This window comes from Gossypium raimondii, chromosome 7, assembly GCF_025698545.1.
Source record: "Gossypium raimondii isolate GPD5lz chromosome 7, ASM2569854v1, whole genome shotgun sequence".
NCBI classification, from domain to species: domain Eukaryota; kingdom Viridiplantae; phylum Streptophyta; class Magnoliopsida; order Malvales; family Malvaceae; genus Gossypium; species Gossypium raimondii.
In genome coordinates this window covers 29,518,882-29,538,848 of record NC_068571.1, presented here as the reverse complement: position 1 = coordinate 29,538,848, position 19,967 = coordinate 29,518,882, and the positions used below count along the sequence as shown (strand labels likewise).

The 19,967-nt window shown below is 32.8% G+C and overlaps 1 protein-coding gene across 1 annotated transcript; it reads right to left on the bottom strand.

Moving 5' to 3' along the window:
• Positions 1-206: 206 nt before the first annotated feature.
• Positions 207-5,581, bottom strand: LOC105797262 (NAD-dependent malic enzyme 2, mitochondrial). Its single transcript, XM_012627223.2, has 19 exons — positions 5,203-5,581; positions 4,917-5,013; positions 4,649-4,767; positions 4,387-4,554; positions 4,173-4,301; positions 3,970-4,030; positions 3,729-3,832; positions 3,564-3,647; positions 3,334-3,440; positions 3,125-3,224; positions 2,649-2,756; positions 2,445-2,510; positions 2,214-2,286; positions 2,032-2,118; positions 1,832-1,886; positions 1,671-1,742; positions 1,081-1,143; positions 613-727; positions 207-463 (listed from the first exon to the last, which is right to left on the bottom strand). The coding sequence occupies exons 1-19, from the start codon at positions 5,332-5,334 to the stop codon at positions 392-394; spliced, it is 1,812 nt and encodes a 603-aa protein (XP_012482677.1). The 5' UTR covers positions 5,335-5,581; the 3' UTR covers positions 207-391.
• Between the last annotated feature and the right edge of the window lie 14,386 nt (positions 5,582-19,967).

Sequence of the window (19,967 nt, the reverse complement as noted above, 5' to 3'; positions counted from 1 at the left end):
TCCAGTCTGTGTCATCAGAAGCATTTCACTTTACAAAATTTGACGAAGGCGGCTTGGAGAAAAAGTCATTCTTGACCCATATTTGTTGCAAAATGCTTGGGTTAGGGGTTACAAAAGGACGAAAAACGATGGATAATATATCTGCTGCAATTCCAGATTTAAACAAAGGGTTGAATTGGAGATCAACATAAATCTTGAACTCTTAATGATTAATAATTCAGTTTTATTTATCTGAGAAAAAAGAAGATAAAGTTAATAGTAAACAAAAGAAGGAAGTTAACACGCTTGCTTCGCAGCTCTAGTTTGGGGGGCCGTACCTCCTCGGTCCACATAGAAATGGCCTCCATTCCCAAATTGTGAAAGAAATAATAAAATAAAATAAAATGGAAGCCTACTTTTCCTGAACAAGTGGACTGTAAATGGGGTACCACATATTTCGAAATACGTATTCCACCGTCTCCTCCTGCACCCATTTAAGTTATAAAATTTAGATGATAGAGATTTAAGTTGTAATTCTTTTACCTTAGGGTTACTAAAATGTGAATATTTACCGTGAAAATGCTTTTCTGAGGGGATTAGAAAAAGAAAGGTGAAATAAGTTTGGTATCTTACTTTCGACATATGAGCCAATTCTTTAGGACCCACATCTCCATGCCCTTCCGCCACTTCTTCCGCAACAGCAGCTCGCAGAACAGATGCTCCCACCTCGGCTGTAATATGCCGAATACTGCATTGTGCACAAAGCATAATTAACTTCTTCATGATGAATAAGAAGAAGAAGAAGAGCATTAGAAATTAAAGGGGAAAAGAAAAGGTGATGGAGTATTCTTAAAACCATAGATCCTCCCAATGATCTCCAATGGTCATGAGTGCTTCATTCATACATGCAATACAATCGGAGCAACACTAACGCGACAAGTAAGCTAAAAAATCTACATCTATTGTGACAGGCAAATGATGTATTGATAAAATGCCCTGCTAAATCATAAATTGTTTATGATTGGGTGTCTATTGAACTAACGTTTACGATACCACTTTAGACAACAAGGAAAAGTCACAGGTGAATGTAGACAATATTACCTGTCGATAGATGGATACAAGATGCCCTTCTGAATTTCTTCATCAGTCATATAAGATGCAAGGCTGCAAAGATAGCATCACAAGCGACACAAGAATTATAGGACCCATTGTGTTCATACTCATGTGAAGCGCAAAAAGGTTACTGTAATCAGTGTCTAATAGAGTTTATGCAACCAAAACTTCAATAATGCACACAATAACATAGGGATACAAAGGCCTACACCAACATTTCACTCCTTTTAGGGTCCTAGTTTTGCATCACTAAGAAATTATAGCCTCCCGTTATAAGTAGGGTCTGAGAAAGGTCCCAGTGTAAACAGATTTTCTCCTGCTTATAGAGAAAGGTTTTCGATCTGTGACCAAGCGGATAGCAAGTAGACTTGTTCTTATCAGGTGCTTTTCTTGTAGTCTTGGTCCATTCAAACGCTTTGTATTTATATATATACTCAATGAATACATTATAGTATACTAGAAATAATAAGAGCGTAGTTTTCCAAACATTCTACACTGTGAATTCAGGCTTTATGAATTATTGGAAGAGAGAGAAAACAAGAATAATAGGAACTATATGATAATACTCATATTCATACCATTCAGCAGCAGCTTGCAACATTCCATCAGTTATAAAGCGAGCACCTGAGACCAAACTTCCCAAACCAATCCTGGATTAAAAAGCAACATTAGTTAAATCTGAGCAAGTTCTAAGTATGTTAAGAAAAGAATAATAACGAACTGCAAAAACAACACATACCCTGGGAACAGGTACATGTTATTTGCTTGATTTACATAGCCCACTTTTCCATTACCTGTCAGCAAGCAAATGCTTATCAAAGATGTAATAACCAAAACCTAAAAACCGGATTCACATGCAGGAAAGAAGCACTAAATTCTTGTAAATTTATGATGCAAAATCTTTCAAACAAGATGAACTTCAACTGGTATGGAAAATACCAAGATTGACATTTTCGAAAGGGCTTCCACTGGCGAACACTATGTTTTCTCCAGCATGCTTAAAAGCATCTGCTGCAGTGCATTCAGCTGTCCAATGGGAATGCAAACAGAATATTAAAATAAAACATCTAGTTTTAAGGGGAAAAAAAATCCAAATATGCATGACGGGTGAAAAAACAAACCATTCATGGTGGGATTTGACATTGCAAAAATAGCAGGTCTAGTTGAACCAGATTCACGCAAAGCCTTGAGCACCTGTTTTTTTTGCCAAGACAATAGTGAGGAACTCGAAACAATGCACAACGCAAGCAGTAATCAGAACATAAAAATATGCATAAACTACTCTGAACAACAAAACAAAGGTTAGTGACTATATATGCCATAGAAATAATTTGAAAAGTATGAACTTCCACCTCTTCACTGAACACACCGCCAACTCCAGACAAACCAAGAAGCACATCAGGTTTGACCTTTTTAACCTGGATAAAATTAATTTTACAGCAATTAGTTCTTACATATGCAAATTCTGCACTAGCTTCTTTTGTTCTTAGCACAATTTCATATACACCAGCCTGGCACTTTTATGGCAGCCCCTCAAGCCCTGCCATTGGACTTACCACTTCAAGTAGAGAAGCCCCCTCTCTAAGTCCCACTATCTGTCCTGGATCCTTAGCAAATGGAGCAGCCGCTGGATCAAGATTCTTCCTCTCTTTAGTGATGAGACCCTAAACCGGCAACAACAATATTTGAAGCATTACCCACCATGTGGAGAATGAAATTAAAAATTACTAGATGGTCAATCTGACATATAACTAGAATGAGAGTATCTAGGTTCCCAGTATCAAACCATAATCATTTTCTCATAAGAAATAACAATATTTTAGAGAGACAAAAAAAAGAAACTATGAATGATGTAAATCATATAAAAGCCCTTAAACCATTTTCAAGTAAAACTTTTTTGCGTGTTCTGTGCATATAAACCTCATATTTATCACACATAGAAAGGATATATTACATATCAAAGTATGAACTACCTGGCACAAATGGAATGAAGAGTACCATAGTGGAAGTATAAACATAAGTATAAACATACATCTTTATCAAGTAGGAAAAAGTTTTGTGCAGCAGTTTCATTTTTTCCTGTCATTCTTGCAACAGCTTGCACAGCCATGCTAAGGACACCAAGCCCTGCACTGGAAGACAGATAGAAAGGTGGATATGAGAAGTAAAGCCAAGAATGGGCACAAAATCTTATGGTGAAAGGCTGAAGGCCAAGCTGTTATCTATAAGCTAAGTCAGTACCTCCCAGCTCCCACCACAACTATTTTCTGGTCTGGAAAGTCAGCCAATGTTCGGCCTTGTGCTCTTACAGTTCCTAACAATCCAGCAAGCGCAACTCCAGCAGTTCCCTGCAAGACATTGAGTAGGCAAAACTTTTTAATAATGATGGCATTCAAAGTGATTCCATAGCAATCTGTATTATACTAGACAATAGTTCATAAAAGTAGCAAGTAGCTGCACCAAGTGTTCACCTGTATGTCATCATTAAACATGCAAAACTTTTTCCGATAGCGGTCCAAGGTTTCAAAGGCCCACTTCATTTGAAAATCTTCAAACTAAATGGTATAACCGTCAAATAAATAAACTCGGTATGAACAAGTAATAATACAAAGGTCTCCCCTCTGAAAGAAATAAACCTGCACAATAGCCTTAGGCCAACGAGTGAAAACTGCTTCCATGAACTCATCAACAATTTCTAGATATTCTTCCCCTTCTAACCTAGGTTGTCTTAATCCTAAATCTGTCAAGCCAAAGAAAAATGTCAACATCAGCCCAACCTGTCAGGAAATAAAATCATATGCAAGCATATCATACAGTCCACTCTGCAAAGGTAACAGCTTCTTAAGAACAAGTAATTAAAGCACATCATATACTTACAAAGCCGGTCTTCAAGTAGCTTCTGATTGTTAGTACCAACATCAAGCATAACAGGGAGCACCTGTCAGAGAAAGAAAATTGATTGAACAATTGAGGTTAAACGCAAGAATGTACAGGTAGAGTTATAAACAACAGACATTTACCTGCCTGAAAATAAACAGGCTGGAAGGAGGAAGAAAGAAAAGAGAGATAATAGTTCTTACACGTTGTGGGTTGATACCAGCAGCAGCAACATACATATCAAGTTTTCCAATTGGTATTCCAATACCCTGAACTCCAAGGTCACCAAGGCCAAGAATTCGACTGCCATCAGTCAGGACTATCATATCAACCTGCGAGACCGGAATTCAACATAACATAAATGAACAAAAGGCATATGACATACAATCTTTGACACTCTTAAGATCCAAAACTTACATGTTGAGCTGGCCAATTATATATCATAGACATCATCTCTCCTTTGTCCTTCGCACTGAAATACATACCTCGTGGGCGTCTAAACAATCCAGAGTAGTTTTGACATACTAGCCCCACAGTCGGCGTATAAATTATAGGTGCAAAATCTTTGATGTTGTCCATAAGGACCTGAAGCAAAAAGCAAAGCAGAAAAACTTTAAATGATATGAGAAGTAAAAAAATTTGTGTAAATGCCATAAATTGAAACAATCAACCAACTTACTCTGTAGTATAGTGTTTCATTCCTGTCATGCAATCTATTTAAGATCCTCCATTTGGCTAATGCAACAACACCATCAGGTTGGCCCTTAGTATTTTTTTCCAAGGAGTGATATGATTCCACTACCAATTAGAAAACAAAGTCAAAATCGAGGCTATTGTTTGAGACCAAGATCAACAACTTGGTAAAAATCTCCTAAAAGGCAAATAAACAACCATACGATTTTAGCAAGCTATACGTATATTATACCTAATTTGGAAAACAAACTTACTGAAACGATCATATTGCTGTTCGAATGATATCACACGTGGCGGAAGGAGACCACGGAGCCCAAGTCGATCTCTTTCTGTTAAGGGAAAGCCAGTATCCTGCACTTAAGGGGAAAAAAAGTCAAACGTTTTCGTATCGACTGAAATTCGGAGCTTACGTTTCAAAAGCACGATCTAAAAAAATAAATTTCCGAGTCAAAATAAAATTCATTCTCAGTAAGCAGAAAAATCACTGCTTCAAAGTGTAAACAAGTCAGCCAAATATCATAGTAAGAAAAATAAGCCAACCTTATTAAACCAAGGATCATGAAGAATATCTGTTCCACGCTTGTGAACAATACAAGGACCAGGAATCACCGACGAGAACAACCGTCGTGTGCGGCTCAACCTCGACGATGCAAATCGCGTCAGGTTCCACATTCCGTGCCCTAGATTTCCAGATCCAAAACCACCACTGAGTAAAACGGAGACAACAACACAACTTCAGTTAAAAACACAACAGTTGCTCTTAGTGGTAGTACTACTGTCTTAACATGTTGCCGCAAATATTTTAGGAAAAAAAGAACACGAAGGACTGGTAGAACTGGTGTGAAAACGTGCGTTTGGTTTCAATATATAGTAAAAAAGCTTAAAGGAATTGACTTTATTTTATTTATTTATTGTCATTGTTGACGATTTTCACTGGTCTACAGTAGTGTTAAATACGTCTGAAAGGGGCAAAACAGTTGAAGCTGTTTGGGAAAGAAAGTGTCTGAAGATGCCCGGGATGTGCGGGCAGCGAAGAGAATGTGGTTTGGTCAGTGGATGGGTGATAGTGATTGAAATTTGAAGGGGATTGGTTGCCCACGGGCAACGAGGGTATATTTGGGAAGATAATAATGATGGATGTGGGCCCAATGGTTTTGATGCTTTCACTGTGTCTTAGGAACTTTCCCTTTTGATCTTTGCCACGTGTAATACTACTGTTTTGCTGTTGTACATTTGAAAGTTGATGAATTAAAAGAGATTTAAATGGGTGATTGGGTTTTTAGTTTATTTTTTTGTTTTATGTTGTGATATTTAATTTTACCGTTATGTTATTTTTATATTAATAATAGATAAATGTATCGTTCATCTAAATTTATTTTTAATTTAGTTTTTCCATAAATTTTGATTTTTTTTAACCATGTAACTTCTTTATTATAGTTATTAGTAAAAATATTCTTTAGATAATTGATGATTTTCTTGGAAATGGAAAATAAGAAAAAATTTATATCATAAAAGTATTCTTACTTTGTGTTAGGTTTTAATTTAACTTTTCATAATCTCAAGCACTCATTTCTTTTCATCAATGTTTTCGTGATGGTATTGTAGACGAAATTTTTGAATTAATCACAAAACACCATGCATCAATTTTAAAATATCATTCTTTAAATTGAAATTATTACAAATAAAATGATGACATCATATATTATATCATAATTATTTTTCTTTAATTAATTTATAAATAATAAATATATATATTACTACTAATTAAATTAAAATAATTAAGTGACAATATTAAATAATTATTTTATCTATAATTAATTAAATTGGTAAGAGATAAATATTAAATTAAAGAGTTTAATTTTTGTGGAATACTTCAAATGAGAGTTTACATTCCAAAAAAAGCTCTCTTTTACTTAAAGAATTGGTAATATAAAAGGGGTCAGTCCAATCCATTTTACACACTCACAAGTTCAAAAGTCTAAAAGTTCTTTAAAGAAACTGAAGAACTTGAAAAAAATTCAAAAGAATGTCGTATCAATTTTAAAGAAAAATCACCTTCTGATCCAGTTCAACCAATTAGAGGAAGTCAAAAGTTGTTTATAAATAAAGTCACATTTCGATCCAATTCAACTGAAAAAATAGGTTCAAATCCGTTTCAAGAGCACATCACAATGGCACTTGAAGCAAACTGCATCCTTCCAAGATCAAGTTTAGACAACCTTGGATCAAAGCTCAACTGAAGAAAATAATTAAAATAGTTCTCTTTGTAATCAAAGCTTCTTTTCAAAGTTTATAAATAAATTGTCTCCAAATTTTTCAAGTCCATTTTTGACTCGAAATTTGTATATACAAATTTTGAGCACGCCTCTATTGGAAAAATCTGGTTAAGAAAATAATTTATTGTAACAACAGAAGTTTAAAATTTTTCTAAATTAAGTCGGTTTATGATATTTATAGCAATAAACTTTTACCGAAAAGTACATATGCTTTATATTTGAATCGTTCCCAACTTTTAACCAAATGACATTCCCTATTATCCTCATACCCTAAATTGCACCGAGTGTGCGCTTGAGCAAATACGAATCCAACACAAAACAAGAAATTAAATTATCACTTTCAATGGGAAAATAATTTCTCTCTTTATAAACTGAAAAAGTTTTTTTATTCTTGAAAAATAGAATTTCTCCCTATTTTTCAGTAGAATTACATTTATTTTTCTCTACCAGATGTGTCTATTTATAGAGAGAGACAGGAGAATTCTAGTTGAATAAGAATAATATAAATAGTATTTATTTAATAGTAAACACCTTAGATAATAACACTTGGGTTGTCGCCCATCTCATGTAATATGTGGGGATTTGGACTTCTCCTTTATTAGGCTAATTATATGTGTTTCCTGAATTTTTGACCCAACACTTTATAATTTAATCCAACCCAAAACTTATTTTTTATTTTCTAAAATAAAAATTATTTATTCAATTAATTTAATTAATTGAATTTTCATAATAACCTCATAGTAAAGAATCTATAAGAAAATATATATTTAATTTCCTTATTTAACTAATTTATAATGACTAATTAATTTAATTCTATTTTTGATTTTAATTATTTAATTATAGTTAATTAAATAATAATTCAAAAACCTTAAATTAATTCTTAAGTAATTTCTGTACTTAGTGAGAAAACACATTCATTTGTGAATGTAACTCATTTCTCTTCATCATTTCCACTCATTTCTATCCATCTGGTTCTACATGTAATTCAATTCTTGTTTCAACGAGTTAGCGAAGGGATCGATTGAACATATATAATTAGGGCTTAAATAATTTATATTTAAATTCTAGCTTTTTGCCCATTAATTATAAACTTATTTAGTCACGAAGTCATTCCACTATAGTATCGTGATTAAGCTCTCCCTAATTATATACCATTATGAAAGCTACTAAATAAGTGCTTGTCAAATGACCTTATCATGAGTGAGTTACCCTCATAGGATATCCTTAATCTCTTTGGGATAAATCCATTCTCCCAATATAATCCTATTTTAACTCATGACAATCATTACACCTTCCTTCATGAAAAGTCAATTTCTATCAAATAGCAATCAAGTCATTTTCACAAAGACAAATGACTCGTGGCCATGTTTACTTTTCATCTATCATTTAATACCAATGAGAAGATATCATTTACTTTTTAGTTGGCCTATGAATTCCACTATTGTGAAATGATGTTATATATTGCAGAAGTTGTATACCTAACGTACCAACTTTCGGTTCCTTATATATTTAAACTCATGTTTTTACTTACATCAGAGTATACGAATCACGCATACATAGTCCATCATCTACTCAAGATTAAGTTATGTCATACTATGAATGTCACAAGTGAAGAAATCCATAAACAGATCTAGAATCTATTCTACTTGGGTCTTGTTCGATGTGTTGTCAATCAAGTCAGTAACATTTATTTTTCTATCTTTTGGGAATCATCCACTTCAATGCTCAAGACAAAGCATCACCCCAATTAAACTTAATAGATGATATATTAGTCTTTCAATCAATTTTCTCATTTTCTGATTAGACTAATGATATGTTTAGGTTATCTACTAATAAAAGTTGTCTTTCCGTATTACAATCTGACCACATAATACCATGTAATGTTAGATAACCTGTGAGCCAATATTTACTTCTATTTACGTGCAAAAAGCGTTGAAGGCTATATATAAAAAATATTAATGTAGTCAATAGATATTTTATTAAACCAATTTGTTCGAAAAATATAAATATGTAATAGCAGACATTATTAGTTGATCCCATAAGAATAAGATTACAAACGATCTTTTGAGATCACAAAGACTTTCAGACTCAAACTTTGAACCGTTCTTCATTTTCGCATTCAGAGTTCTTATTCCTTGCTTAACATGAAAAAAGATAAATATATACCTATAATAATATCCTTTAGCTGGAATAAGGTCTGAGTCTTCCACATTTTAATACTATACTATCTGGATGCAAATATTAAAAAATTGATAATTATTGAAAAATATTTTAAGCTAATAATTTCATCTAATATTTATATTTAAGCACGGTATATTTAAGTATTTTATTGAGTAATAAAATTATAGAAATATATATATTTAAAAATACTTTTGGTTTTTCATACTTTCATATTACTTTTGAATAAAATAATTAAAAATTTAAGTATAGAACATATATCTAATAATATTAAAATTATGTAGACACATTCAAGTTGTAATGGAATGGAACCGATTCAACCAGTGTCATACTTTCCAAAACCATGAATCCACAGCGAATCACTTTTTTTGGGGGCATGTGAATGTAGATGGAAACTCAATCACGAAATCCAACGAAAACGAGACTCCACTAGGAAACTTTTGAGCTGAAGATGTGGCGAAAAGGAGGACTTCACTTTATGATATGCCAACCAAACAGAATATTAGCCTGCGGTGGGGAACCTTTGGTTGACAGACTTTTTGGACTAATTGACTCGTCCTCTTTTATAACTTTAGCCCCTTCACCCATACTCCACATTTGGGAACAACTTAGACATCTTAAAATCACTCCTGTATTACATTTTTTTTATTTACACGATTTTCTATGTTGTAGATTAGAAGGTTGAAGCAAAAGGATCTTATCAAATGAAGTTTTTTTTTTTTTTAATTTAAAAATTTAATACTTATAAATAAGGGAAAAGATACACAACAACTTCAGTTTATTTATTTAGTGCTTTCTCTTTGTTAAATTTCTTTTTCTAGTTAAAGGAATTTTGAGGTTCTGATTCTTTATGTTTGTGAGATTTGATTGGGGATATTTGCATATCTTTTGTTTTAATTACAAATATTCAAGTTTGTTGATTATTTATATGTGTTGTATTCAATAACTTAAAATATTTTCCATATTAATTAGAATTTTAAATACGTAATTATTTAATCATTCTAATACTTGTAATGAGGTATAAGATAAATATGCAATTCATGTTATGCGGTATGTAAACTAGTCTAAACAAACCCCACTTGTGTATATCTATGGGTTAGAATTAGGTCTCTTTAGTTTTAATGTTATTGATAGATTAAATCCTAGTTGTTTCGTTGTAGGTTTTTTATTAATAAATAATAAATGAGTTTTATCTTCGTTATCATTGTCGAAATTAGTTACAATTTATTAAATAGTATTCAAATTTATCATTATATTGATGATCAAACTCATGAATCAAAATAAAGATTACTTAAATTTTATTTGTGATATTTTTTATGTTTTTAATTTTAATTTCAAAACTCTCCTTTTTTACTATTTTCTTGTTTTAATTAAGAGATAATATTGTTAGCAAACCTTATGGATATGGCCTTGCTCATTGTTATCTATAAATTTTATATTTCCAGCAGGATTTTATTTTTATTGGTTTCAACACTTATCAAATTTCAATGACATTATCAGAGTTTGGTTTTATAATTTTGTTTCTTTTTATGTCTCGATCTTCTCATGCAAGTGAATTCCAATAAAATCTTGAAATTAAGAAGAATGCTTGGAGATAAGGAAGCTAACTTAGGATCTAACCAACCGCCTTCATATCCCAACCTATAACAGAACTTGATGTAGTCAATTCATCTATCACATCAAAAATAGAAGAAATGATATCAAGAAAGCATTATGAGAGACTTAGTTGCTCTAAGTCTAAATTAGCATCTACTTTGCATTTAGTACTCTGAATTAAAGGTGTCTTTGAATTAAAATATGGAATAATCCATTTGTTGCATACTTTTTGTGGTCTATAAAATGAAAACATGAACAACCACCTGATGAAATTTCATGTGGTGTATTCAACCATGAGATTTCAAGAAATATTAGAAGAAAGTTGTGAAACTTACCTTTTTCACTCACTGATAAAGAAAATGGCTAGCTAATTCTATCCCATTCCAAGTCTATAGCCACATTGATAGATATGGTAAGCTTATTTTTAGATAACTTTTTATGTTTCACGTGCTACTTATGTTAGGAAGGACATTCACGACATTAAGTAGAACTGTATATGAAGACCTTCCATGATTATTGGGAAATGTTAAAACAATTATGTGCTAGCTGTCCCGAACACGAAATATCAGATCAATCACTCATCTAGTATCTTTAGGAAAGACTTCAACCCATGGAAAGAAAGATGATGGATGCCTCTAGCGAAGGTGCCATAGTGAATAAAACTCATCGCAAAGCGATAGAGTTGATTTCAATCATGGTTATTAATTCACAATAGTTTGGATTCATAAAATACAATTTAAGAAGAGTGAATGAGGTAAACGTTTCTTCTCTTGAAAATTGACTTTTTGAACTAATTAGTTTTGTTCGAAAAATATTTGTGGGGAATGCACTACAAATAAAAGCTTGCAGGATTTGTGTTGATTTTGGTCACGCAACTGAAATGTGTCTCTAATCTACCACAAATTAATGTGGCAAATTAGGCTTTTCTGGTATACTTAAGGAGCTTTTTCTCGAGAAAAATAGCGTCTTTAACATAGTTTTTTTTTTGTTATTTTTAGATTTTTAGTTAATAAGTGAAAATGTCTTGTTTTTTTCCCATTTTGTGAACTAGTTTGGCCAATAGTACCATTGGGAGGCCTAACGTGTGATTGAGTGGTATAGAGACGTGTTAGAGGTTGAAAATGAGCGAGAACGACACCAAAGGAAAAGGTATCGCGATATCCACACCTTGGAATCGCAACACTTTCAATAGTTTGGAAGAATGGAGACACCTTCCAGTGGTATCGTGATATCCTCTTTGGGTATCGCGATATACACCCTTCAAAGGAGACCCCAAGGCTTGAAACTGCTTGAGGTGTCACGATATCCACTTTTGAGTATCGCGACACTTTCTTCGTCAGGGGGACAAACTTGGACAAAAAGGTAGTCTTTGTCTACCCGGCCCACCAATCACCTAAGGCCCATATAAGGGCATTCTTGGCAACAAAAAAAATCAGATGATAGTTTAAAACAACCAAAATTAGATAAGGAGGAGAGAGACACTTTCATGGTTATTTTGTTTTCCATTTCTATGTTCATCTCTTTTATTTTAAGCATGAGTAGCTAAACCTCAAAGGGGGTTGGTTGATGGAGATGTTTGTAAGTTTTTTTTGGAACAAGGACTAAATCGTAATAAATTGTACTAAATCAAATAAACCTAAAAACTTAGGAAGTGACGCCCCTAAGGGAATATCTAGGCAAGTGAGACAGAAAGGTAATCTTATTATGCACCTGTTCATTAGTCTCGGATTAATCAGTGATATCGAGAGATAAATCGGAGCTAAGCCATCTAAGTCGGTAAAATTGAGATCGAAAGATAAAATGGAGCAATTTAGTAATTTAAGAGATTTAAGTTTCTTGTCTGGGAATCACTGAACCATATTAAAATCAACCAACCACTGTTTGTCATTTATTTGGTTAAATCCTTAGTTTTATATTCTTTGCAATTTAGTCACTAGATTTGCGTATTTAATTTTCTTGCAAAATTTCCTTGTAATGATTTGTCGTACTATAAAATCGTATTAGTAGTCGCTTAGACTCTATTGTGTATGCTAGTTATCATCCAATCGTCATCTCATTTGGGTTTGATCCTTGGAATACCCCAGTGTTCCATTGTAACACTATAAATATTACAACTAACCTGTAGGCTTGTAGTAAAATCGGGCTTTAAAATTTGTTTTATAAATCCGTTGTTTTATGTACGCATGCACAATGCCAATCAGTCTCACATTCTAAAAGGATTGTAATACCCCTCACCTTTCTTTGATCTCGAAATCGAATTACGGGATGCTATAGTAATTAACAGAACAGGAACATTTAAATTTAATTAAAAAATCTGGTAAATCATACATCATAGCTTAAACATTCAAACAATCATGGTTATCATACAAATTGTAATTTAAAACGAGCTTAGTTAAGCTCTTAAATTGAACCGGAATCAAATAGGGACTTAATTAAAAACTTATCAAAATATGGTCACATGGTCGTGTGATAGGTTGAGGCCGTGTAGAGCTAGATAACATGGTCGTTTATCGAAACCGTGTCACAAACTGAAGTCATGTATAACAGGGTCACATGAGCTTATTGCTAGGCCATATAACAAATAGAGACCATATGGACCTAAATATAAAATCTTGCAAAGATTCACACGACTGTGTAGCCAGGCTGTGTGAAAGACTAAGACTGTGTTTACCCAAAATCACCCTCATCATATAGAGCACATGATCGTGTCACTTGCACGTGTGTGGCACACTGCCGTGTGTTTGCCCGTGTGTGCCAAAATGTACCTTATAATGCAAGTCACATACATCAACTACTATGCTAACTAATATGCCATAAGACACTATCACAAACAATAATCAATGCTAAAGTTCAACTTCATTTCCTACCAAACTAGAACCAAGCAATACATGTGTCTAACATGCAATCCAAATCTCAATTTCTAACATTATTAAGTCGATCATAGTGCCTACCTATTAACATACCATTTGACAACTAGCACAAGCTCACTTATTCTACTAAAACACCCAAAATCAACCATCAAAATGATATACCATATACATCAACTAAATCATACATTTTCAATCATATCCTTATGAAACATAATGTAATATACCAAGTACCTATATGATTCCATCACATGCTAAGTTCAATAATCATATTCAAGGCCATTAATTCATGTCATGATCAACCACATTAATATACCAATATGTTTACAACTTTGAGCAATCAGAAACACACTTACATTTACAAAACATAAATACATATATATATAATTCAACTCCTATTACATGCCACATAATCGAAGTAAAATGTTTTCAAAGTCTACCAAAAGGTGGTTGGATAGTGTGATCTTTAAGTTGATCTAATCGTCGGGTTCCACAAAATGATAACTATAAGAAAACAAGAAAATGAAATAGAGTAAGCTTCAATTGAGGTTAGTAAGTTCATAGGTTGAAAACAATATAACATACATTAATATCAAAGTTTAATTAACAAAACAGTTAGCTAACAATTAGCCCTGTCACCACAACCACATCAATAGGTGAGTTCATCACATACAAGTCATATAACCTTCCAACTATACAAGTTGATTCAATATCAAGTCAAGCCATCATATCAATAAACACCAACACACTTTCAAGTCATTTATTAAAGTTTTATCACCATACACTAGTAACTAGTCATTAAATTTTTTAACAATCACGATTCAGCTCGATGAACTAATATGAATAAATATGGATACTCGATTATCCACCTAAAACACACCAGAATGCTCAAACGAGCTAATCCATCTAAAAACACGCTTGGGCACTGAGTGCCAAGCCCAAAAGCTACACACCCTCCCCTAAAAATACGCCTGAATTACTATAAATATAACTCGTAATCCGCAACAAATGTTGGATTCTGGTACATTCAGTGAACATATAAACATATCATCTATCATCATCTCATCTTATCTTATCTCATATCAAACCCATATAGTGCGCGATATAACCCTATTGGCATGCCAATTGTATCCTATCTCAAGTCCAGGCTCAAAACATGTAATAATTCATCATTTTTCAATCAAGTCATTTATCTCACCTTTGTATCAATTACAACATTTAAGTTTATATTCAACCAATCCAATTACAAAATTCAAACATAAATATTACGAATATACAAAAAACTTACCAGGGGCAAATATGTAATTTTCTCTTTTTCTCGATTATCTACCGATTCTTGATATGCAAGGGTCAAATATCCTTGAAGGTTTCAAGCTTTTATTTCATTTAACAATGGTGGAAAAACTGGTGGAAGAAGAAGAATGAAAAGAAGATGACTTTTCTTTTTGTTTTATTATATTTTAATTAATATTTTAACATTAAAATTAACAAATAAATGACTAATTATAAAGCACTAACTGTCCAAGCTAATTCACTATGGCCTAATTTCCATTTAAGTCTCTTAAATAATTTTATTTGAACCTTTTAATCGATAAAAATCAATAGCAATCCACTTTTACGATTTTTACGATTTAATTCTTTTACCTTAATTAAGCTCCCAAGCACTAAAATTACCGGACCAAACTTTAATACGACACTCTAATGACCTCGTAAATATTAAATAAATAATATTTACAGGCTTACTCATTGAAATTTTGGTCCCAAAACCACTGTTTTTTGGCATCACTGAACATAGGCTGTTACAAGGATTCTTATGAGCACATCATAACAACTGTAGGATTTTTTGGTCTCTGCAAATGAGATATGACCCTTATTCAAAAAACTTATAATTGAGGGTGGAGGGATCCTCCAATTTTCTGCCATGGAGTTATAAGTGCATATTGGTTATACATAGGGGTGAACAAAATTTGATTCGATTCAAAAAATCGAAAAAATTTTAAATTTCAAATTATTCGAATCGAATTAATTGAATCAACTCGATTTTTTTCGTTTTTCTAGTTTGAATCAAGTTAAATTTTCGAAATCTAATAACTAGAATAATTCAAATAAACCAAATACCAAACCATTTTACTTTCATTCCCCCCAACTCCCTTCCCCCTCAAACCCTTTTATTTTCCCCCAAAATATTTTACTTCTCCGAAACTTTCAAAACTTTTTTTCCTTTTCTTTTCTCCCCTATTTTCTCCCCAAAACTTTTACTTCCCCCTAAAAAAATTTACTTCCCCCAAACCCTTAAAAAAATTTATTTTATTTTCTCCATAAAACTTTTACTTTCCTCTAAAAAGATTTACTTTCTTTCAAACACCAAAACTATTTTCCTTTTACCTTTTCTCCAAAACTTTTACTTCCCCAAACCCCAAGAACTTTTTTTTGAATTTACGTCTACTATTTATATTATTGAATTAAATTGTACATTTTGTACTATTGATATTATTGAATTGTTTAATCATGCGAATCTTTATCAATTTCGATAAAATTGAATTATTGTTGATGCCATAACGTATTTGTCTTAAAATTTTCTATTGGTATCAATTTCACATTTTATCTTTAATATATCTTTTATTAAAAGTTACATTTTTACATTTAATATGTTTTTAATTTCAAAATACGGTGACAAGAATCAAAAAATAATTAAAGCAACTAAGCAAGCAAAGAAGCTAAACCGTATATAAAAGATTAATAAATAAATTATGAAGGATGAAAGTTAATAAAAATTTTGATTACGGTGACTGGCAAAGGCTACAAGACCTAAAGTTATTTTTTTAATTTAACTTGAACAAATATATTCGATTCAAATTCCATCTCACTCGACTCGATTCGAGAAAATTTCAAATCGAGTTAGGATGATAAAATACGATTTTTCAACTCGAATAACTCAAAATTTTTTCTTTCAATTCAATCGAACGCTCACCCCTAATTATACATTTTAAAGTCCTTCACACTTTTGTTTTGGCTTGTTTTCAAGTAATCCTAATTGCATGTCTTTATAAACATACCAATAAAACAAATCACAAAAATTCAATTTTTATTGGCACTTACAAACCCAGCTCGCGGCGAACCTAGTTGAAACCCTAACATCACGCAGACGCCCAACAAGCACCAGCTCGCAACCTACCTATGATTACCTAACTCACAACTAGCCCTGCGAACCCCTGGTTCACATCCTACCCTACGATCTCCAATGATTGCCAAACACCTATCACTGGCGAACCTAGACACACATCTCCCTTTGTATTAGCAAACTGCTTAGGTGAATAGCTCGCGAACCCCCTTTCCTCGATGATCCTAATTCATGAGGAACCCTTCCTATTTTGGCGTACTTTTTTTCTAAGTGGACCTTTCACTTTGGTGAATACTAGCTTTGGTGAACCCTAACCTGATTGGCGAATACCCTATTGGCATACACCCTATTGGTGAGCCCGTGATTATGGAAAACTCTTCCAGTGGCAAACTCTCTATTTCGATGAACTCTACTTCATTTTACTTGATAGCTTTTAATTGATTTATACAACAACTCATTCATAATAGGTGAAGCCTTCCCCCTGGCAACCCCTTAAACACTTGCGATACCCTACACTTGCGACCCCCAGTTCGCACTACCCTTAGACAATTCGTAAGTGTTTATTCAATCGTGTTCTACATACATTTCATGCATCCTAAGTTACTATTTTTTTCAAACATACAAGAGGTGTAAGGGCGTACCTTAATATTCGGCGATCCCCATGGGCTGCATAAGTTCGTTAGTTCATCAAGTTATCACTAATTCAACATGTAGTCAAATCCAATCAATCAAGCAACTGTAAAGTCCAAAAATCCAAAACTATACAGTCTATGATATCTAATTACAACCTATCAAAATTTATTTAAAAATCTAAGTCTAATTATAATCCCTTGGAATAGTCCCACATTGCCTCCCACTTTAGGGGTTTGAAAACACATCACATACTTCAAAGAAGTTGCCTTGAAATGGATCATCGGTTCCCCACACTTCACCAATATCCCCCGAGCTATTTATCTGTAAGGTATATGCAAGGAGTGTGAACTCATTGAAGCTCGGTGAGTGTTCAATCATACAACACATAAACACATCAATCATGCTAGAAATTAGCCTTGCTATAATAGTTCGTACAAAATACAATATTCATATACATCGTAGTGACATATTGGCAATTTCTTAATGTGAAACATAATCATAATTTGTATGCATTGGAGAAATAGATCTCCAAAACACTCCAAATAACCTAAAGAGTCCTGCGTTATCTCCAATAAGTGTAGCACAAGTGCTCACACTCTCCAAATAGACCACACTATCTACGGTGAATGGAGCTATGCTCGACATTCCCTTATTCTCCAACGCTATATTTGAGCCACAATGCCCTACCACATAATAAAAAGGGTGAGTACTTATAATCCTATGGCATGCCAATGATATAATTTTTAACACATTCCCAGTATACAATATAATAAGGCTCGCATTACAGCAAAGCCCGCACATTATAGTTCGCAATGTCACAGTTTGCATTTAGCAAAGCTCACATTTCTACAAGGCTTGCAATACACATAGGTTCATAATGACATGAGTTGACATATCATAAGGGTTCACATATCACAAGGGTTTGCAAATCATAGGTGTCTGCATCTTAATATAGGCTCCCATACCTATAGAGGCTCGCATATTTATATAAGGTTTGCACAATATTTTTATAGGGTTCGCATACCATATTGTGGGGTTTGCACTATAAATATAAGGTTCGCATGAAACATAACAAGGTTCGCATACCTTACCTAGACTCCCTTAACATGTGAACGAGTGTTTAAGTGCGATATACAAAAACATTCACCTGATGATTCATTGATACTGTTGAACCTACACCATATTCTAATTGCCCTTTTCTTTTCTCGTGGATGCTCTCTCGGGACTAGAAGCTTTAGATATAACATGAAAACACACAAGTTACTAATCGTTCACAATAGAATAACCTCTTTAACAACACAGTAGCTCACCACTCACACAAATCTAGCGAGCTCACCTCACACATTCACTAACTTACTTAAGTACCTCATTTTGACTAGATTAACTCTCTAATTTCTACTTTCTAATCTCATATCTAATTTTTAATTACAGATCTAGGCCATTAATTTTACATAATTTCACTAATTAACATTTTCTGGAAAAATCACGTTCGTCTTCAATCTCATGGAAGAAAAATCATTTGATTCATACAAATTCTTTAAGGATTTTGTAAATCAAGTTTATAAACCTCTTAATTATATCAAAATGAGTTGAAAATCATTTTAAACCCATCACTTATCTTACTATTACAAGATCTACCATTTTCAAGCTAAAACAAGCTATAAAACCATAGATATTTTGATTTCTTGATTAGATCTCTAAAAACTTGAACTGAAATCACATAATATATGTTTAAACCATAAGAAACCTGAATATTTACCTTTTATTTGAAGATCTCCATGAAATTAAATCAATTTGAGCAAAAACGAGCTAAGTAATAAAAGAAAATTGAAGGAGAAAGGATGAATATTTTAACAAAATGGAAAAGAAAAAGGTATTTGGATGCTTAGAAAATCAAAAGGATGAAGAGAACTTTGTGAGAAAACTCCTAATTTTAGATCTAACAAATTTTTAAAATGGATGAAAGTGTAAAGGGAAGGGACGCTCGGTGGTCTTATAGAACCAACCAATTTTTAAGATTTGGGCTATTTACCCCTAAGCCTTTTCCTATTTTCTCCCATGTTCTAATAGCTCCCATGCTAATTAAAACTCTTTTATTTGCACATTTGACCACTAATTTAAAAATCATTTTCATTTAATCCTCACTAATATATTTTTATTAGCCCAATTATTATTAACTAATTAATTAATTATTTTATTTTAATTCCTAAGACACTATTCGATATCTCACTTGAGCCCACGTTTTAATTACCTGGTTCTACTAACCTAATTTTTGGGGTGTGACATGTGCACGAAAACAATTGAACGTTGAGTAATCCATACAAATACATCACTATAAGCAATATAAATATGAGAAGATTTTAAGAGAACTTTCAAGGTTTTATTAAAACATACCATTATATTAAATGTATTATTTATACTGCAATAGCATACCATACTCCAAATTTCATGCCAGTCGTTCGAAGTGAATAAATTACACCCAGTGCCTCATCAGATAAACCGAAGCATTACTTGCACATTTACTAAGTAATAAATTTTCCATAGAATTTCAATTATATCCCAACAACCAAAATTCATAACTCAATTCAACAATTCATCTCAAAACATAACATTTTTCAATTCAATACAAAGTCA

Coding starts and splice junctions, on each gene's coding strand:
- LOC105797262 (XM_012627223.2), bottom strand. CDS start 5,334: ATGTGGAACCTGACGCGATTTGCATCGTCGAGGTTGAGCCGCACACGA. Junction 5,014..5,202: donor ATGATCCTTGGTTTAATAAG/GTTGGCTTATTT, acceptor CCTTAAGTGCAG/GATACTGGCTTTCCCTTAAC. Junction 2,287..2,444: donor GCGGTGTGTTCAGTGAAGAG/GTGGAAGTTCAT, acceptor CAAAAAAAACAG/GTGCTCAAGGCTTTGCGTGA.